The 21296-nt window shown below is 40.8% G+C and overlaps 1 protein-coding gene across 2 annotated transcripts in view; it reads right to left on the reverse strand.

Moving 5' to 3' along the window:
* The window catches only part of Pcsk2 (proprotein convertase subtilisin/kexin type 2), a 270904-nt gene that overhangs the window by 107384 nt on the left and 142224 nt on the right, over positions 1 to 21296 (reverse strand). For both annotated transcript variants that reach the window (XM_027920812.2, XM_027920805.2), the window contains 2 exons: positions 7607 to 7720; positions 5560 to 5668 (listed from right to left, as the gene is read on the reverse strand). In XM_027920812.2, coding sequence (XP_027776613.1) covers positions 5560 to 5668; positions 7607 to 7720 — 223 coding nt within the window. The remainder of the gene's footprint in view (positions 1 to 5559; positions 5669 to 7606; positions 7721 to 21296) is intronic.

Genomic DNA, 21296 nt, shown 5'->3' on the forward strand with positions numbered 1-21296 from the left:
AGATAAATGGATGGAGTTGGAGAATATCATGCTAAGTAAGCCAATCCCCCCCAAATCAAAGGCTGAATGTTTTCTCAGATAAGTGGATGCTGATCCATAATGGGGGTGGTGGTGGGGGAGCATGGGAGAAATGGAGGGACTTTGAATAGAGCAAAGGGGAGGGGAAGGGAGGGGGCATGGGGATAGGAAAGATGGTGGAATGAGATTGGTGTCATTACCCTAGGTACATGTATGAAGACATGAATGCCATGACTCTACTTTGTGTACAACCAGAGACGTGAAAAATTGTGCTCCATATGTGTACTATGAGTCAAAATGCATTATGCTGTCATGAATAACAAATTAGAACAAATAAATAAATTAATTAAAAAACATTCATGTTGAAACTTATGCACTAGTATTAGGTGAGACATTTAGAAGGTGATTTAATCATAAGGACTCCTCTCTCTCTGCCCTCATAAATGGGTTTAATGCCCTTCTAAAAGGGCTGGAAGGAGAAAGTTTATTCCTTTTTTTGCTCCTCTGCCACGTGAGGACACACTGTTCATCTATTCTGGAGGATGTGACAAGGAACCATCATGGAGGCAGAGATGAGCCCTCACCAGACACTAAAACTGCTGGTGCCTCAATCTTTGACTTCCTTTCCAGCCTCCAGAACCGTGAGACATAAATTTCTATTGTTTACAAATTGCCCAATCTAAGGTATTTTGTTAAGCAGCAGGAACAGACTGAGACAGGCACATTGTGAACATCTACAACCAGTCCCCCTGGAGTCCTATTGATGTGAGCTAGAATTTATAACCATTCTTGTGAAAGAGCGCTTGAGACCAAATTAGAGGAAAATATAACGTGTTGGCACTCTATTTGACAGTCTTGGCAGGGCATCAACCGTCAGCTGTGGGAGCACGCCATATTGAATGTCCAGCTCCGTTGAGCCTTCAAATGACTGCAGCCCAGCTAACACTGACCTTAACTGCAGGAGAGATACTAAGTGAAAAATGTCCCAGCCAGGCTTTTCTCAAATTCCCGTGCCACAAAATCATGAGCAAAAAATAAGTAGTTATTTTAAGCTGTGGAGTGTTGGAGTCATTTGTTATGCGGCAACAGTCACTGGAACAGCCACCTTACTTGACCTTCCTATTGCTTTCTTATACATTGCAGAGTTCTAAATATCTTGAATATTAAGACTTACGACTCTCTGTTCCTTAAGCTTTAATGGTGATGAACATGGATTCACCAAGTCTCACCCTGAAGGTGGAACAAATAGGTGGGTTTTTAGTACAAAATATGTGCTAGAATATTAGTTGTGAGACTTTGGGAAATTTCTTGTCCTCATTTCTTCATCTGCAAAATGAGGATAATAATAATAATATTAACCTTAGAGACTAGAATAAGGGTAGCTGGGTTCCAAAATGCTAAGCAGTATCTAGCACCTACTGGGCACTCAGCAATCGTTAGTTGTTTTATTGTTACTTCAGCTTGAAGCTCCCTCTGACCCTGCTTCATTGGCTTTCTATCTTACTTCCTTTGCTTCATTTGATATTGGCTAAAGGCCTGATCCCTGTCTTCCCTGACTGTCTTTGATCTCAAGAGCCAATCACCTGCCCCAAATTGTGCCTAGTCTGGTGAATTTTGTTTATACCTGTGTTTCAAAATGGTCATATCCCATTTTCTAGGCCAAGTTCCCAACACTAAACAGTCCCATTGCAATAACAGGGATGAAGCTGTAATGATTAAACAGGATCCTGGCTGACATTTTCATGCTGGGAACGTCCTAGCAGACCCTTAAGAAATGCTTTCTGCCCCTTTGGGCAATAGCTAATTAAGCATCACCCTCTCAATGATGTGTAGCACGTGGAAAGGACATTGCATTGTACCTAAGCAAAGGTAGAAGACATTTTATGAGCATTTATGAAATCACTAGATCTGACAAGAGGGGGTGATGACTGAGTTTGAGGTTGGCAATCAGAGAGAGGTAGATGGCTATCAAAACTGGCCTGTCACAATTCATAAAAGTCAAATTATGGAACCAATCTAGGTAACTGTCAATGGATGAATGGATAAAGAAAATGTGGTATATACATACACAATGGAATTTTATTCAGCCATAAAGAAGAATGAAATTATGTCCTTTGCAGGAAAATAGATGGAACTGGAGAGCATTATGTTAAGGAAAATAAGCCAGATTCAGAAAAGTCAAGGGCCATATGTTTTCTCTCACATGTGAGAGTTAAAGAGGAAAAAAAAAAAGGAGGGGGAGAAATCTCATGAAAATTGAAGGGAGATCATAGGGTAGAAGAAAGGAACCAAGGAGGAGAGGAGAGGTACAGGGGAAGGACATTGACCAAGTTATATTTGTTATATTATATGCATGTACAAACATGTAACAATGAATTCCACTATTTTGAAAATTATAACACACCAATAAAAATATGAAAAAAAAAGCCTGGGTCGTCTACAAATTGAACCTTCCACATGCAGATAATTGAACATTTGCCATTCAGGCCAAAATATATAATCAATGTTTATAATGCCTTACATGATTTTTTCTCTTATCTATCAGGGATAGCATCTGTAGCAGTCTTTTTTTTTAGCAGGGGTTCTGGGATAGAACCCAAGGGCACTCTACAGGTGAGTTACAGCCTCAGCCCTTTAATTTTTTTTTTTTTAAATACACGGCAGCAGTGGAAAGCATTACAATTCTTATTACACATATAGGGCACAATTTTTCATATCTCTGTATATAAAGTATGCTCGTGCCATAGCCCCAGCCCTTTTTTAAATTTTATTTTGAGATAGGCTGTCCCTAAGTTTGCCATCCTTTTGCCTCAGTTTCCTGAGTAGCTGAGATTACAGGCATGTGCCACCATCTGTTTCCATCTTTAATCTTATTTTGGAATATCTTGGTGAGAGAATGTCTGGGAAACAATACTGTTCCGTTCACACACGCAGGCAGTTAAGAAAGAAAATTTGGCACCGGTGTTTCCAATCTTCCCACTTCTGGGTGTTAGGGCAGAGATGCCCAATAGTGAGAGGCTGCCGAGCACCTGGCCTGGTTGTGTGGGAGGCTGTTCTTGTCCTCAAAGTGCTCAACTTGCTACTCAACAGTGGATTTGGAGAATGGCTTGGTCATTGTTCTTTCCTACGTAATGCTCGCTAAACATGTGGTGAATTAGAGATGGCCACCAATCCACTGTCTCTCTGCACCAGGAGGCAGAGCCTGTTTCCCTAGAATGTGGGCTGCCCTGTGACTATTAACCCAGCAAAAGTGGCAAGTGATGCATGCCCACTCCAGGTCCATCCTTTATGAGGACTGGCAGCTTCCCCTTCTGTCTTGGAACATTTTCTTTAGGAGTCATGAGCCACCAACCAAAAAAATCCAACTACCTTTCTGGGGACCCCACATAGAAAGGAGAGGCCCTGAGACTTACATGGAAAAGGAGAGAGGCTGAGCCATTTCAACATACCAGTTGAGTCTCCAGTAGACTCCAACCCCAGTAACTTTCTGACTCCAACTGCATGAGAGACCCCAGTGAGACCTTAGCAGAACTATCCACCTGTGCCCTATCATCCCACAGAACTGTGATAAACAGTAATTTTTTTTAAAAAAAAGTTATTCAAATTGGTGTGGTTTATTGTGCAGCAATAGATGACCAAAATGATGGAGATATCAGGAATTTTAGTTGGAGGGAGCACAGAGTAATCATCTTTTTTTTTTTGAGGGGGGGAGGTCCCAAAGACCACTAATATTCAGAAGAAATAAGATTAATCAAGAAATTCTGCTGGGACTTTCTACAGGGTTTAGCCATCGTCAGGAGCCATTGTCTTTTCCATTCTGGAAGGGATGACTTAAGTGTCGGGGGGCATGGGGGCTACAGTTAAATAAATCTGAAACAGGCATCTGTTGGTCAAGGTTTCAGAAGAGCAATGTGCATGTGCTATAATTGTAGCACCACTTTTAGGGAGGTCTCTCTGATCTCCAGGAAAGGACGCTTGGTACGATCCGAGTTAGCCATCCCAATATATCCTGTGTAGGTTTCCCCCAAACTTAGATGCCTCTGTTCCTGGGGGAGCTGACCTCAAATGCTTTGGAAAGGTTTTAAGCCAAGGTGTTAGGAACAAACAAAACAAAACAACAAAAACACTCAAAAGCTCCGGACATTGGTCCATGTACCCTCTTGAAATAATGGGCTGGGGAGTAGCTCAGTGGTAGAGTGCTTGCCTGACATGTGCAAGACCTCCTTTCCTCTTGTGAGAGCCCTCAGCCACTGGAGAGAAAGCTTTCACATCCACTTCAAAACATCTCACACATCAGAAAATACGGAGGCATTGTTGCTGTATTGGTATTTAATGAGACCGGACAAAGACAACACAGATTTTAAGCACACTGGCTTCCCTTGTTTTCCCCATCAATTCTGCTTCAAAGCCTTGCGTTAGTCAACATTGTGTTCTTTGAGGATCTGCAGAAAGGAAAGGCTCTATTGTTTCATCTCTGTGCAGCCTTTGTATGTAATGAGACCAATAATGCACAGTAGAGCTTTTTACTGGGGGGCTTGGTTGGCTGATGAAGGACAGAAGCATGTTCCCAATGAAAAGACGGTGATTCTACAGAATTTTAGCGGAGTCAAGGACATGTGTAGTTGGAAAATCACCAATTCCTCCAACTCATGGGTTTCAATACCACAGAAATGAAAGTTTTCAAGTTAAAAAAAAATGAAGTTCTGTTACGTCTTTGTCTGGAAGACATTCAGGATAGAATAATAAAGGGGAGGGGGGTGGTTATCTGTAATGAAATGTATTCAAGGGCTCATTCTGAAAGTAGCATGGAAGTCAAATTTCGTCAAACCCTGATTCTGTTGCTAAAAAAGCTATTTCATGAATCCAGAAGCATCCTGTCTAATAGGAAATTTTTATGATGATGGAAATAGAATTGAACTAAATTTCAGCAGCTGAATTAATCTGTGTGGCTATTAAGAACTTGAAATGATGGGTGGGGATTAGGTCAGTTGTATAGTGCTTGCTTAGCCCTGGAATCTATCCTCAGCACCATAAAAATCAAAACAAAACAAAACAAAACAAACAAAAAAATCAAACAAAACTTGAAATGAACTGAGTGTGATTAAAGAACTGAATTTTTATTTAGCTTGAACTAATTTAGTATTAAATGTATGTAGTTATGTATAGTTAATGTCTACTACATTGGATAGTGTGGCTCTAAAAAAATAGTAAATATAAATAGATTGAGAAGACATTTTAAGATGAGGTATAAACTATAGCCCAATAAGAAATTAAGGTTGAATGACAGGTAGGTGTTGTTTATTTAGTCTCTTATTTATTAACTGAAAACAATATTTGTTAAGTGTGTCATCACGTTTAAAGACCACTGATTTGGAGAAAGGTGAAGATTTGGTCACAGTGAAGTATGGTCATCAGGCCCAATATCAGAGAGGCTGATTCTGTCTCCAATTAGCATTTCCCCAAACAATGAATCTTTTATATTCTGAAGGCATGCAAAGACACACTTGCTTCCAAATGATGCAAAGGCTCCAAAATACTCACCATCATCCATAATTCCAATGGTCACACCTTTCCCAGTGTATCCCAGCTCCCAGGCTTCTGCCACATTCAAATCAAGCCCTGGTGTACCATCTGCTTGCCCAGTGTTGATCTGTACCAGACCAAAGCAGAGAATCTTATTAGGCTGGTGATGTAAAGCACACATGCAGTTTGTTTGATGTTCTCTGCAGCCATGTGATAGTCTAGGGCTAGCATCGGGGCCACATCTTCCATAAAACAGTACTTTTGGGTGCCCCCTCCATCTCTTACATCTCTATTTTTTTATATAAACAATTGATGTTTTATGTTTTATGTAAATATGCAGATGATGTTTCAAATCCATCATCTCTTAAACTAGATGGCTGTCTTCAAGCTCATTCTATGTAACATGTTTAGAGTTTTCATTGCAAGAAACCCTCCTTGAGACAGAATTAAATGCTTAGTCTCATAGCTCTTTGTTTATACTTCACATTTTGAATGCAGTACACACCGTCTTGGTTTATTCTTATTTAGATATAATTTTCCTCACAAAAAACAATATCTTTTGCACATCCTTTGAAAATTTAGTACCAGCATACCAAGTCTTGCTCAAAAATATTTGTTGAACTGAATTAGATAGGTGGTCACCTTTAGTACAATGTTCTAATACAGATAAAGCCTTCACAAAATTTAAAAAGAAATGAGAGATGAAGAAAAATTCCACATTAATATGTTCATTGCTCTCTTTTCCCGAATCTTTGTCTTGTGCACGATTTTCTCAAAGATGGTTTGTAAAAAGAAAAAGTACTGAAGTAAGAGTTTGTACTGGCAAAAGCCCACAGTGATTGATGCTGTTCTGGTATTATTGAGACATTGTGTGAATTGCAGTAGTGTTCTTCATACAAGTTACTGCTATTCTCCTTCCAGGCACAAGTTAAAACTATATGCTACACATCCTTTGAAGTTATAATGGCCATGTAACTGGTTTTGGCTAATGGCATGAGAGCTCGTGTGCTGTTTGCCACCTCCAGGCAGAAGCTATAAGAGATAATGCATAATTTGCCCCCTTTCCTTGCTGAGGTGCTTATAAAAGCAGTTAGGATGGAATTTAGATTGTGCTTGGTCATCCTGAGCCCCTGAAGGATTATGAAACATTAATTATGTAGCAAGAATGAGACACAATCTTTGATTTGAGATTTGTTTGTTACTGTGACAAAACTAACCTGTTCTAATATAATAAACTCATCCAATTCCAGACTGGACTTTCAAAATTCCATGCTCTAAACCATAAGGCACACATAGTCAAGCTCTGAGGCTCCAGGAGGGAAATTGTGATGCATTCCTGTGATGTAGCCATCCATAGGACTGTAATTTAGTTTTCTCTCTTGTTTAACATATTTTAAATAAAACAAAGCTCCATTTATATTTATAAATTAGTCACTCTCTTTCCCAAAGCATGACCTACAGTTTGGTTTGGTTTAGAGTCTCTGATCTCCTTTTAAATTCGACCCAACCAATCCACATGGATCATGGCAGACTGTTGGTGAGCCAGAAAATATTCACTTCACCCGACAGATTGAATTTCAATGCCTCAAGTTCTGCATCAATTAAGCCTCATGCAATTGATTTGCTGCCATTGTTTAGGAAGCACTAAGAGATGCTGTTTTGCTACATTAGTCTCTGGGCTGTATTGTTCTCCCCTTGTGAAGTCACCAGGTTCTTCACCTTTTGCCACTGACTTTGTTGTGTCCTCCCATTACTTTATCCATTGAGATCCCTGGATTATTCTTCCCACACTTTAGATTTGACTGGTATATATTTTGGCAAGTCTTCATTCACATAAGGGTGCCCTTTTTTGGCATCTGGAAAAATATGCTCAGCTGTTGGGAGTAGCTTTGACCTTAGAAGATCATTGCTATTTAGCAGTTCAGGAAGAAAGCAGATTAGGGGATGAGATGCCTAGTAGTGAGAGAAAATAATGCATTGCACCAGATGCTGGTAAGATACCACTGGATAATTAGGAAATAGAAATATATCTTTTATGCAGAGTTTCAACAAGAGAGACACTTACCAGATACCACTGCTTTGTAAAAAGAGGATCATTCATGTTGATGTCAATCTCGTTGATGTCTCTGTATCCTCGCTTTTTTCGATCAAATCCTTCCTGTTGCAAGGCCATCTTTACCTGGAATGACAATGCTGGTAAATTACCCAAACACCCTTTTTTGGAATTCATTCCCATGGATTCAATTTTCATTTGTAAATGACTTTTAAAAAAATCTTTCCTCAGCAAAAGGAAGTTCACCTCACGTAACTCTCACTTTATGATTATTTCCCAAGAGCGTTTATTTTGTGGTTGCACTGAACAAACAGGCCTTGGTGATGGTCTCAAAGTGGAGTACCTTAAGATTAGAATTAGATGGAGAAAAGTATTCTCAAGGAAGATAAAGAGGTAAGGGTCATTAAGTGAAATAAAAGAAAACAACAGAATATATCTATTAAGGAAAGGAGATTGATCTGGATTCAGGAAGGCAGAGATTGAGAACTGCATCACTCACATTTCTGGAGGGCTTCCTAGCCTTTGCGTTTGTTGATGGTACAACACTTGGGAGTCAGTCAAAAAGAAAAAAAAAATATCAAAACCTCAAAACTAAACGAAAGAAAACCTACCTGTTGGAGAGCCAGAACAGCAGAGTTCTAGAAGGTAAGTAAGAGACCTTTGAAAGTAAATTCATGCATGGTGCTGCTGTCCTTATATTGACATTTTATATTTGGACAGTCAGATAGAACCCCAAGGTCATGAATGGAAATTAAATTCAGGAGCTGAGTTAGTTCAAGCAGGCTCCTGGCCATGACAAAGCTTTGTCCGAATCAGGAAACTCTCTCACTTAGGCATTCACTACTTTATCATTCAATAGTTGTGGTCAGTGGGACCATCTATGACACAAGGAGTAGGCACAGTATGAAAGTGTGTGCTGGATATTTATTATTATTTTTATTATAATTTGTGGTACACATTCATTTTCCTAGCTATCCCCAGAGTTTTGAGGGGACTTCCTCAAATCCATTAGTATTGGTGGGAGTAAAATTCTAGGCATCTGACTACTCTAAAGACACTGAGTACTCTCTAAGTCTCACAATTCATTCATGGCGCTCTCTCGCTCTCTCTCTCTCTCTCTTTGAATTTTCAGAAAGTGATGCAAGGGCAAGGAGCCCCGGGAGTCCGCTTATTCTAGAGGTTCACTCACCAGACTTTACTCGTAAAAGGATCCTGGTTATAGTTTTCGCAGCCCCACCCCAAAACTCTTCCAAGACTGATTCTTCAGCTGCCTATTGATTGTGAGTCCCTGATATCTTCTGCATGCAGTCAATAACCCTAACTGATACGGGATGAGAGTGAGGCAGCAGGGGCCAAGCCAAGAGTGATCGTTGGAAGAGAGGAATAAAGAGACCCCAGGTGTTGTCCCAAACTCTTCCCTTGTGGCTGGAGGTATTGTGGAGTGAAATTGATCAAATTATGTTACATGCCTATAAAAATATGGCATCATGAAGCTCACTATTCTGTATAACTTAATGTGCACCAATAAAAATATTAAAAACAAAAACCCTTCCCTCCAGTATTGTCCTGGACTGTGGAAGAACTTGGGGAAGATGAGTTCCTCACTCTTTCGATTTGCACACCTACCCATGAAGCTCTGGATACATTTTTTTTTCTAGAAAAATTTTAACTATCAGAAATTCTCTACATGTAAGATAAGAGTGTTAGGTGTGACATTGGCTCTGTGAGTTCTTGGATTATTTCCAAAAGAGACATTCACTGTGGCATGGATTTAAAAAATTCCCTCCAAAGAAATAGTGAAATAATTTTAAAAATGTTTGGGTGGGTAGTTTTATAATGTGTAGAGCAGATAAAGTCATGTCTATCAAATGAAGACCAATTCTGATTCAAATATGCATATATGTATATGTACTTATAAATATATAAAAATCATGTATATAAGTTACACATATGAACTGGGCTTGGTGGCCTGTAATCCCAGATGCTCGGGAGACTGAGGCAGGAGGATCATGAGTTCAAAGCCAGCTTCAGCAAATGTGAGGTGCTAAGCAACTCAGGGAGACCTTTTCTCTAAATAAAATAGAAAATAGGGGCTGGGGATGTAGTTGAGTTCCCCTGAGTTCAATCCCTGGTGCCAAAAAAAAAAAAAAAAGAAAAATTACACACATACATACACTACCATCAACATCACCACCATTAAGAAGCAGACGCCAAGATGGAATGAAATGTAGAAGAATTTAATTAGGAGAGAAAAGATAAGAAACTTTGTTGTAAGTCTGGCCCCAAGAAAAGGAAAGAGTGAACAGTTGTTTAACTATATCCTTGACTATAGTTAAGGAAACTTTGCCACCTAAGGAAACTTTGGCAAGACTGCAGAAGATTCGAATTTGACTGTTAGAGGAATCCTGGGTCTCCCAGGGATGGGCCTGCCTTAGTATCCTTTCCTGGCTCAGTCACTGGCCAGGAGCAGCTATGGGAAGTGATAGATTTCAGAGTGCAGCAGCTGGAGTCCTTGGTCAGTTATTCTCCGTGAAGCCAGAGGTCTGCAGGGCATATTCTCATAGCTGCCACAGAATACGTGTGTGTGTGCATGTGCATATACATTAATGTAGGACATTTGAAATGCCTAAGTAAATGCATAGATTTCAACCTGGAAAGATTATTACAACATGCATCTCCTGAAACCTTCTTTTACTATGGAAGCAAGTATTTAAACAAGAGTGTTGCTTTAGTTTGGGAAGGAAGGAGCCTGAATTCAATCATGGCATCTTCCTTTGTGGGTCCCACAGTGAGGGCTTTGTCTGCTCTACTCATTAAAGGGAGACTGGCTAGTTTCCATTGAGGTATTCTCCTTATATTGGATTCATTGCCATGAGTCATTTCCCTGAGATAGCACCTTTCCTTGCCAGGATTTTCAGGAAACAAGAGCATCAGTGTAGAAATTTGAAAAACCTCATCTATATGTTGTTTCCCAGATGCCCAAGAACAGAAAGACTTGCACCAGATTCCATCTTTTTAAATATCAGTGCAGGAATGTTCTACTACAATCACTCCAAACTCAATTAGACCAAGTGTCCTCTAATGAAAAGATTACTTTAGTTCATTTTCATAAAATTAATTTTTTAATTTCATAAATGAGCTTTTAATGGAAACCAGTGATGCTTTGGAATGCTGCAGTCTCTGGATACAACCTCTCCTTGCAGCTCAGGAACTTTGAAATTATGACACTGGAGAAGGTTTTCTAAGTCTATTAATTTATCTTTCTGTCCTCAGTGAAGATCACGGTTTTATTTCAAAAGAGACGACACCTTTATAAATATATATTTTTCATATTTTGCATACAAATAACTGGAGAACACTTTTTATGATACCATGCAACACTATTATTTTTATTTTTCTGGGTTCTAATTTAATCCTAATTCACATTAATACATAATCATAATCATACTATAGATAAAATTGTGTATTCTTTATTTACTGTGTATCTTACCACATGAATTTTAATGTGCTACTATATAGTCATCATATTTTAATTTCTATACACCCAAAGAGACTTATACTATAATTTGTCCAACTATTTCTTTCTTATGGTCAGTTGGATTGTTTTCTATTATGATTGAAATTATCATGACCAGAGATGTGGTTATAAACTATTTTTAAAGACATATGGGAAAGATTTCAATGTTACAATTCTGTGTCTGGTGAAGCTCTTATACCATCAGAGCAATGCCATAGAAGTATTTTTTAGTGTCTAAACCATATTCCTAGCATGATAACTAAAATTCCCCTGGCTTATTTTCTCTTCTTTCTCATTTTTAACCTTTCATGTCTGATGTCTGTTATTGCCATTTAGATGTGATTCCAATGAGGCGCACATCTTAATTAGAGCTTCTTCCCCTTCTGAAAAAATAACGTACCTTTCACTGCAGTATTTAGTCTCAGAATGCTTCTGCAAACTGCATCATTAACATAAACATGAGTACAAATAAAAAAATAATGAAAAATATGGAAGAGCAGGAGTGTTTATTACCAGGTATTATTTTTGTTGAAAATGAACAGATGGATAGTACACAATTCTGGTTCAACTTTGAAATCTTAGTTTGGTTTATGTGACCAATGTAACTCAAGCCACCCTATCTGCCTGGGCCCCTTCCAGTGCTCCTTATCTGGAATTTCTTAGTCAACAGATATTTTGTGTATGTCGGCAATATGCCAGTTATGGACCATACCCAGACAGAGCAGAAAATACCCCCGCACATTTGCAGACTATTTTATAGTTAGCAAGGCACTTTCATTACCATTATCTTCCCAACAGACCTGTGGGGTGGGTATTATTACAGTTGAGGGAATGGAGACTCAGAAACTATTGTCCAACAGTTCAAAAACATGGCAGAATCCCTGAGGTCGACGGATTCTAGATGTTACCAACTTTCTACTAAGCCGCATTGCTTTTCCCTAAGGGCATGTAACACAGTCAACCTTCCAGTATCTGGGACAGCTTAAAGGGGGATGCAACTTTCCCAGGACCTGGGCTATGATCACTTTCCTGCTGGGCTGATAATTAAACAGCTGTTAATTAGCATTGAGTGTTCTGGGTAAGGAGGGGCTAGGAGAAAGGGGACCAAGGGTGGCACCTGTCTCCAAAGGGGATGATGAAACATTTTGCTTGAAGTAAGAGTAAGAAAAGAAATAAAAACACAAAACTACTTATTAATGTTGCCCAAAATATTAAAATTTATTAATCCATGATGCTGTGAACTGAGATCATAAAATGGCTGCACTTTGGTTCATAGCCACCAGAATAGAGCTGAGGAGCCATAGAGGGAGTCAGGTCCATGCACATGAACAATAGAATATATATATTTTAAACTGGACCACACCATAGGAGCCATGGTATCCCGGACCCTCATTTGCTCTTGGTGCACATGTGAGTAATGATATGCTCAGTAGCAGTAACTACTGAAATGTTTGGACACATAAATTGATCATTGCCTTTTATGGTCACGGGTTTTGCTTTTTTACACTCTGGCCACCTTCTCCCTCCTTCACATCCCAATCCAGTTTCTTTGGGACCCTGTTGTCTGCAGTATTGCAGTTCTTTAAAAGAGACCAAAATAAATGCTTTCTGCTTTAGTCTGAACTTCAGTTTTGTTTCTGATGTGTTCACAGTGGCATTAATTGTCTCTCACTATTACTTTCTGTACCAGTAAGAATTCATCGATTGACCATTGTTTTGGGTTGACACTACGTTCCTAAAAGATATATTGAGGTCTTAACCTCCCATACCTGTAGAAATAACAATTATGATGGCTGCACTTTGGCCAAGAGGAACCAAAATTTCTCTGTGAACCTTAGAGATCACAATTGGCAAGCTGCTGTTTGTTGCACAGATAAAAATCCCTCACTCTTTAACTTCCAGATAAAGAATGCTCTCTGGAAAGAATGTGCTTACAAGACCATAGATTCCCAACAGCTTCCAACCACAGAACTGCTGACTTACTGACTATTCCAAAAGACTTGTTTCCTGGTAACCCATCATTTTAGCCCTCAGCCATTTACCTTGTATAGCTTAATGTATGAACAGACCCACAGTGCCAATCTAAATGTGTTCAGAATAACTCATGTAACTAATAGGGCCAATTGGAAATGTTCAACACAAGTTACTTCACCTTGCCCCATTGTTTCCCTTCATCCTCTTCAAAAACCCAGTCGTTTTTCCAGAAGGTGTGTCTCCCAATTTGCAAATCTGTGCTGTACCTGGATGAAAACTGTCACCACTTTTCTTTTAATCTTGTTTAAAATTTCCTGGTTTCTGTACCCAAGAATGACCCTATTTGGGTCAATGGTTGATATAATTAGTGAAGATAAGGTTATATTAGCATTGGTCCTCAATCCAACATGGTGGACACTGTTATAATAGGAGGGTAGAGAGATACCAGGAGCATGTGTCCAAGGGAAGTCATGAGAAGGCAGAGATTGGAGTTATGCTACTATAAGCCAAGGAACATCTGGGTTTACTGGAAAATGGGGGAAGCAATGAAAAACCCACTCCTTGAAACTTCAGATGGCCTGGTCCCACCAACACCTTGTTTCAGACTTCTGGCCTCCAAAACATTGAGAGAATGGATTTCTGTTATGCTAAGCCCCCCAGTTTGTGGTAATTTGTTATTACATCGGGCTAGGAAATGAATATAGTCATGAAGAGAATTAAACTATATTATACTTCCTTCTCATTTGTAAACTTTATTTTGTATTTAAGTGCTCTTATAGTTTTATTTGGACAAAGATTTCTTTAACCATATGTAACTTTTGCAAACAAAGGAAAAAATAAAAATGTGAGCCAAATAAATTGGTTACCATGTCCACAAACCTCCTTCACAGAGTCTAAGTCAAATCATCCCTAACTGTGCCTTCCTAAACAAGATTGTTCTTTGGGCTAACAAGTGCATTTGTAATCCAACTCATCTTGATGATTTTCTCCAGGATTTTTTTTTTCAAGTGGCCATCTCCCAGTCTATTTTTGCTACAGGAGCCCAAACAATGACAATTCTATCACTCTTGCCATTTGCTGAGAGCAGTGGCAAGATGCATGTGTAAGACATACATTGTGGAATTGATGATGGATGGTGGGTTTTGTTTTAATGGTAAAACAAAGCAGGTTAAAAACAAAGCAAAGTTTTAAAAAAATATTGTCAAAGTATGACTAAGATATCTGTGAAGTTTACTGAAATTTTAGTTTTTCCTTAGTGTTGAAGGAATACTATTTGATGATTAACACTCTGGGAAACTATTGCATGTTGAAATAACAAAACCACTGAATAGCTTTCTAATTTTTTTCTCATTCCTTTAAACAGCTGCATATTATTCATTACATAAGCAAATTCAATTATCTTGTCACCCATTGAAGGACATGCTGGTTGATTGCATATTTTCTTGCTAGTTTGCAGCTTTGCACAGGGCTGCAGTGAACATTTTTCACACACATATGCACACACTGTGGTGACATTTTTCAAGCATGTCAGAATAAGTCTTAAGCGGTAGGATTACTGGGTCAATGAATACATGATTTTAAATTTTTATAAGGCAATTGTTGCCAAGTGCCCTTCAGAAATTTTGTACCAAATTACATGCTCACCAACAAAGTGTGAGAGTATGAGGAACTTGAGAAATGTTTGGACCTAAGACCTGCTAATGTGGCGGTTGGGATCCAGTAGCCTGGGAACTGCTAAGGAACTTGTTCTTTTAAGAGCTTCTGGGAGATTGTGCTTTCCATTTTGGGTTGAGGCAAGCTCCTCTGGTTCTGTGACATTCAGCTGTGCCTTTGTCTGTGAAGCAGAGGTCCCCAGCTTGGGTGCACAGCACAATCACCTGGGAAGTTAATAAAATCCTGATGCTCAGGCCAAATCCCCAAGCCGTGAAATGAGGATTGCTGGAGGGAGGGAGGCTTTGGCTTCAGTTGTTACTTTCCAGGTGGTTCCAACGGGCAGCCAGGGCTGCAGACCAGTGTACTGGGGCTCCTATCCTCTCTCTGAACACAATGAACACAATGCAGATAAAGAACTGAAATCAAATCAAGCCATAGAGGAGTGCAAGGGACAGAGAACATCTTCATCAAAAGGACTGCTCTCAGATCCATAGCAAATATATTCTTTTTGCTGAAGAAAACAGTCTTCCTGTCCTCACCTCACAAGTGGTGGTGGTGGTGATGCAGGATTGAGGATGGGGATGGGATGAGTATCAGGAACATTACAAAATTCTCCCTAAACATGGATATTTTTTTTTAAAGTGAAAAATCTCTTAATTTGCACTGCAGTTACTTAGCCCTTATTATGGTCTGAGGATTCCCACCCCCCCCCCCCAATAGATTAAATAGATTAAGACAAAAGAGAAACAGGAATGCTGGAAGCATGTTACCTGACACTGTAGCTAGAACGCCCAGGGGTGGGCTTGAGCACATACTAAGGGATATATGCATATGTGATGAAGGATTAAGGCTGATGTTAGAAGGCTCCTCTGCCTCATCCTTGCCATTGTTGCCTCTCTGTCTCCTTGGGGACAGAGAATAGGTTAGCATTTCATTGCTGTGATCAAAATATCTGACAAGAACAACTTAGAGGAGGAAGAGTTAATTTTGGCTCATGGTTTCAGAGGTTCAGTCCGTGGTCATCTGACTCCACCACTCTGAGCTCAAAGTGTGGCACAACATCATGGCTGAAGGGCATGGTGGATGAAAGCTGCTCATGATGGTCTCCCAGAAGGGGAGAGAAAAAGGGGAAGGGGCCACAGGGAAAATGCATCCTTCCAGGCCATGCCCCCAGTGACCCATCTCCTCTAGCCACACCCCACCTCCCTACAGTTACCATCCATTCAAAGTAGGATGGACAGATTGATTAAGTTACAGCTCTCACAATCTAATAATTTCATTTCCGAATATTCCTGCATTAACACAGGAGCTTTTGGGGACACCTCATATCTGAACCATAACAGAGAGGATCTGAATAATTTCTGGTGTGTGCTCATAGAGGTAGGAGTAGACAACGGAGGGTTGTTTTTCTTCTCCGGAGGTGCCATAGGCGTGTGTGTGTGTGTGTGTGTGTGTGTACGGGATGGGGGGACATTTGTTTCAAACCCTGAGAAATTGGGGGAACTGAATGAAGAGGAGTCTTGAGTACCATTCATCTCATGGAAAGAAGAACATAACTTCTGGGTGCAATATGGACTTTAACATAATATAAAATGCTGTGGAAAAGCAGGCAACTTAGCTTTGTGGGTGAGAACCTGGTCCCTGGATGGGCAGACATGGGTCACAGGCCTGTAGTACCTGCCTATTCTCCTGTGAGAACTTGAAAAAGCCAGTGAACCCATTTAAGCCTCAGAGTGTTCACCTGTAAAATGAGGATGAACCTTAATAAGAACTACAATATGTCCTGTTTGCTGAGCAGGGCTCTAAGTACTTTGTGTACATCATCTCTGTTATTGTTCACCACCTCCTGAGAGGTTAGGATTGAAGCCATTAAACGGGTGGGTAAGAGTCACACAGCTTGTTAAGAGTAGAGTCATGCTTCATACTTGTTATAGTCCGGATTATGTTTGGGGTTCACAGAAAAATCAAGAGGAAAGTACACAGAATTTCCTGACCCCCTCCCTCTCCACCCCAGCTTTCTCCACTATTTACATTCCCCTCCAGAGGGATGTGTCCGCCATAGTGGAGGAAGCTATGCGGGGGCATCATTATTACTCCAAGTGCATGGTTTGCTCTGGCATTCAGTCTTGGGTCTTCACCTCTTTCTGAATTTGCCTTTCCAAGGCAGTGTGTAATCTCCTTGTTTGAAGTGATGAACTGAACATGATTTATCAAAACAAGGAATCCCTCAAAGTCACAAGGGGGATGGTGGGGGAAGGAGGCTACTCTTAGGCTCAGACATTCTAGTTCATTGCCTTTGCCAGTAACTGCTGGCCTTGGTTGTCAGGATCCAAATAGAGACTTCAGAGAGAGGGGTCTGGAGAGGGAAGATCTGATCTGGAGAGGTCAAACACAGGAAAGGGGGGAGCAGGTGGCCAGCAGTCAGGGAGTCTGGCTGCTTAATTTCCTTCTTGAGCAGGCAGGTATGACTCTTTTAAAACCCCAATTACGGGCAAATCACCCAGCTTAACTTTTCAAAGAACACCGAGTTAAGCCCACAATTATGGCTGAATGCACAGTATTGATTGCTCTCATTTAGAGAGGTTTGCCCATCTTGCAAGGATGACAACGATCAATTGAGGAGAGAGGATATGGCTGTGTGCCTCAGACCACAGTTCCAGTCGCTGCATCTCAGTGACAAGATATTAACAAATTGTTATCTATCATCTAAAGCTCTGTATACAAGGTGTACCATGAGATAAATCACTGCAGTGAGGGAAGGAGCCAAAGATGCTTCCTGTGGAGCAAAGTGAAAAGGGAACCATTGGAAATGCCACTAGCGGGTAAAACCCCAGCTCCCCCGTTTGCTGGAACTTGTGGTTGGAATTGTGTTTTAGCTTGAACTTGAACCCTCTCTTGCTCCTGTTGCCAGGCAGTGGAGGAATGTTAGGAGTCGGATTAGGCAATTAAAAAGTATTAAAAGATGGTAGGTGCTATGCCAGATGTTGAAGAAGGGCTGGCTAGACCAGAATGTGATGCAGAGGACAATTTTCCAGAGAAGCCAGAAGCACCTATGTGTCGTCCTTGGCCAAAATGACATGGTTTTCTTCATGAAAGTCTCCTGAGAGGTTAATAAAGAAAGGAAGCAAAGCAAAGCTAAGTCACTATAATATGTTAGTAGCTTCAGCTACACACACGGTGTAGCATTCAAGGGAGCCTGCTGAGCCAGGCGGACGGTTCCGTTTCCCATCACAGATGGGCAGAAAGACTCAGCCTACTGGAGAAAGCTCCTGGAAGATCAAATGCAGGAGGAGGAGAAGGAGGATGGGGGCAGGGGAAAGGGAAAGAAGCAGGAGAAAGCTCTGTGCCCCTTTCCACTCCAGCTGTGGCCAGTCAGCATTCTTACATCTGACCACCATACTGAATGCTCCACCTCTCAGAGGTGTTGGGGGTGGGGGCTGCACAGAGGTAAGGTCAGGCCAACAGGATGCTTAAAGAAGATTCTCAAGGCACCCAGCTGGGAATGAATGACCCCAGAGACTTCATTATGATGTTGGTGCACATTTTTTTTTTTTTTTTTTTGCGCCAGGGATTGAACCTAGGGGCGTTTCACCACTGCTCCAATCCCAAGATCCCCACCCCTTTTAAAAATTTTTTATATTTTTATTTTGAGACAGGGTCTTGGTCTTGGACTCAGGGACTTGCTAAGTTGCTGAGGCTGGCTTTGAACTCTCGATCCTCCTGCCTTAGCCTCCTGAGCTGCTGGGATGACAAGCATGCACCACCCAGCCCAGCCCGGTTCTGAAAGTGAACCAGAAGAAGGATGCTGAGCAGAGATGTCTGGTCCCCATTCTCTGTAGAGGGAGGGCCCACTTTGTGCTTCTGGAAGGCAAGATAAATCCCACTGAAGATGTATTGCAGTTTCATTAGATTATCTTATGGCTGGCAGGCTTCATTTGAGAAAACTAATAGCATCAAGTTCCCCTGGCATGATCTGGCAGGTCTGTGACCTTGACTCTGTCACCATGGCTACAGGCTAACCCCAATGGCTGCCTCACAAATGTGTGTGGTGAAAAGGGGGGCTGAGTGGAAAGTGTGTTTGATGTGACCCAAGGCCAAGCCTTTCCTGAGTGCTAAGAACACCTTAAACTCACTGTGGGGCAATGAAAAAGCACTAGCTTTGGATTCAGAAAGAACTGGGTTCAAATCCTGGCATAATTTGCTTCTTATTTGTGCATGCTCTGAGGTAGGTCCCTCAAATTTCCTGAGTCCTGCTTTTTTCATCTAGAACAGGATTTGACCAATCAACCTGTTACATTTCTGTAAATAAAGTCGATTGAAACACTGTTTGCTTATGTATCATGGAGGCTGCTTTAATGCTGTGTGATAAAGTTCAATTGTTGGAACAGAGACAATGTAGTCATCATAGCCTAAATACTTGTTATATGGCCCTTTATAGAACGTCTGTTGACCCTAATGCACAGAGTAGAGATGATGAAAATTTGTGACCTAATGGACTAATTGATGAGGATCAGGAGAAATAAACTTCCTTCCTTGTGAACTATGAAATGCACATTAAATATTTCTGTTATGACTATGATGAGCCAGGTATCTGTGAAATCCGTTTCCTCCATCAGGAAAGACTCAGGGACAGCTATGAGACTAGTGGTTCAAATGGTGGATTTTTGAGGGGCACAAAGAAAGTCCGCTGTGACCCAAATTCTCCCCTGAGCACATGCACACAGACTGAATTTTGGCCCCAAAGGGTTAAGCTTTAATTTTAAGCACTGATTATCCAAGTTGATTAGGACTCTACTTAAAAGATTTGGAAAACAAGTCTCCTGGGAGGGATGACACATCCCGGTGTTCTCACTTACCCACACTTGCACGTGACCTTATTAATTAGATAGCTTTTCTCAGTGGTGGTGGTGGAACAGATTGGTGCAAGGAAAGGGTAGGGGTTTATGAAAAAGGACATTTTGCAAACCTTATTTTCCTGCAAGTCAGGGGGAAGGGCTACCGACATCAACATCAAAGGGTCCAGGGCTTAGATTGTCCCCAGTCCAAGAGGAAGGATTAAGATAAAGGCAATGAGAAGGCACTGGGAAAAAGCCCTCCCAAAGTTCTTTGCTTCCCTAGGTGCGTTCTTTATGTATGATATATCTTCAGCAGTAGGGATACACGTGCCATTTATTTACTGTAATGAAGGTTGCAATATTGTTTCTTCGTAAGTTTTCAATAGGGTACAAAAAAAGCTGTCTGCTAAGGAAATACAAATGGATCTTGAAAAATCACAGCCTCTCTTTCTTAACCTAATAAATGCAGAAGGTGGTGTGATTTCCCCATTAGGACAATGGGACTAACGAGTTAAAGAGGAGGGAAGATTCACTTTCTTAGTCCTTTCTTCCTCAAGGGCATCTATTTTTAATCTGCAAAGGTCAGCCCCTTCGTCAACACCAATGGCTTGTCAATTCTTTCCTCCTATTGGTATTTCATTAGTTGCCAATGAAACAGTTCCAGGGTGACGGGGTGGAAAAGAAATGTGTGTGGAGACTGCAATTGGCGTATGTGTGAAATATTTAGGGGCTGGTGGCTGTGCATCTCCAGCACCGGGCAGCTGGAGAGAAATTCATATGTCAAGCCCAGCAACCCACGAATGACAAAACACCAACAAGGAATAAAGGTCAGAGCTATTGATTCTTAACACACTTCTGCTTATGCACAGAGCACTCAGTGACGGGGCGTTAATGAGCCCCAGCACGACCATGCAGAACAAATGAAGAACAAAATGAATCGACTTTGCAAGAGCACCCCTGTAAGGCACGGAACTATCCATATGCTTAGGTCTGCCCTTAGAGGAATACCAAGAGGAGGGATTTTTATTTTGCAGTGTGGTAGTTTTCTGTGGCTGTTGTAACACATTGTCACAGACTTAGTGGCTTAAAACAACATAAATTTATTGTCTTAGAATTCTGGAGATCAGAAGTCTACAATGAGGGTGCCCACGGTTGCATTCTTTCTAGAGGCTCTAGGGCAGGGATCTGTTTTCTTTCCTTTCTCAGTTGAAGGACTTCCTGAATTCCTTGGCACATGGCTTTCTTTCTCTATCTTCCAAGATAGCAACAGTGGGTCATATTTCTTATATGGCATCACCTTTACTTTCTCTTTTGCCTTCCTCTTATAAAGATGCTGGTGTTTACTTTGAGACCATCCAGGAAATTCAGGATAATCTTCCTATTTAAAGGACAGTTTATTAGCACTCTTAATTCCACCTATGACCTTGATTCCCCCTTGCAGGTGATACAACATATTTACAGGTTCTAAGGATTAGGATATGGATATCTTTTGGGGATGGGGGCATCATTATTCTGCCAACCACATACAGGAAGGGAACTAACATCCAATGCTGAGAAGTGAGGCTGATTATTAGTAAGTTATTATGTGTAAAACCCAGCTTCTGTAGTGGATTGCAAATGGTGATCCTCAGATGGGAGTCTATAGTTCAAGTATTTTTGGTCCTGCTGAAACTCATATTGAAACTTAATCCCCATGTGGTGACTCAATTGGTCTCCCAAGTAC

This window comes from Marmota flaviventris, chromosome 2 (assembly GCF_047511675.1).
Source record: "Marmota flaviventris isolate mMarFla1 chromosome 2, mMarFla1.hap1, whole genome shotgun sequence".
Taxonomy (NCBI): domain Eukaryota; kingdom Metazoa; phylum Chordata; class Mammalia; order Rodentia; family Sciuridae; genus Marmota; species Marmota flaviventris.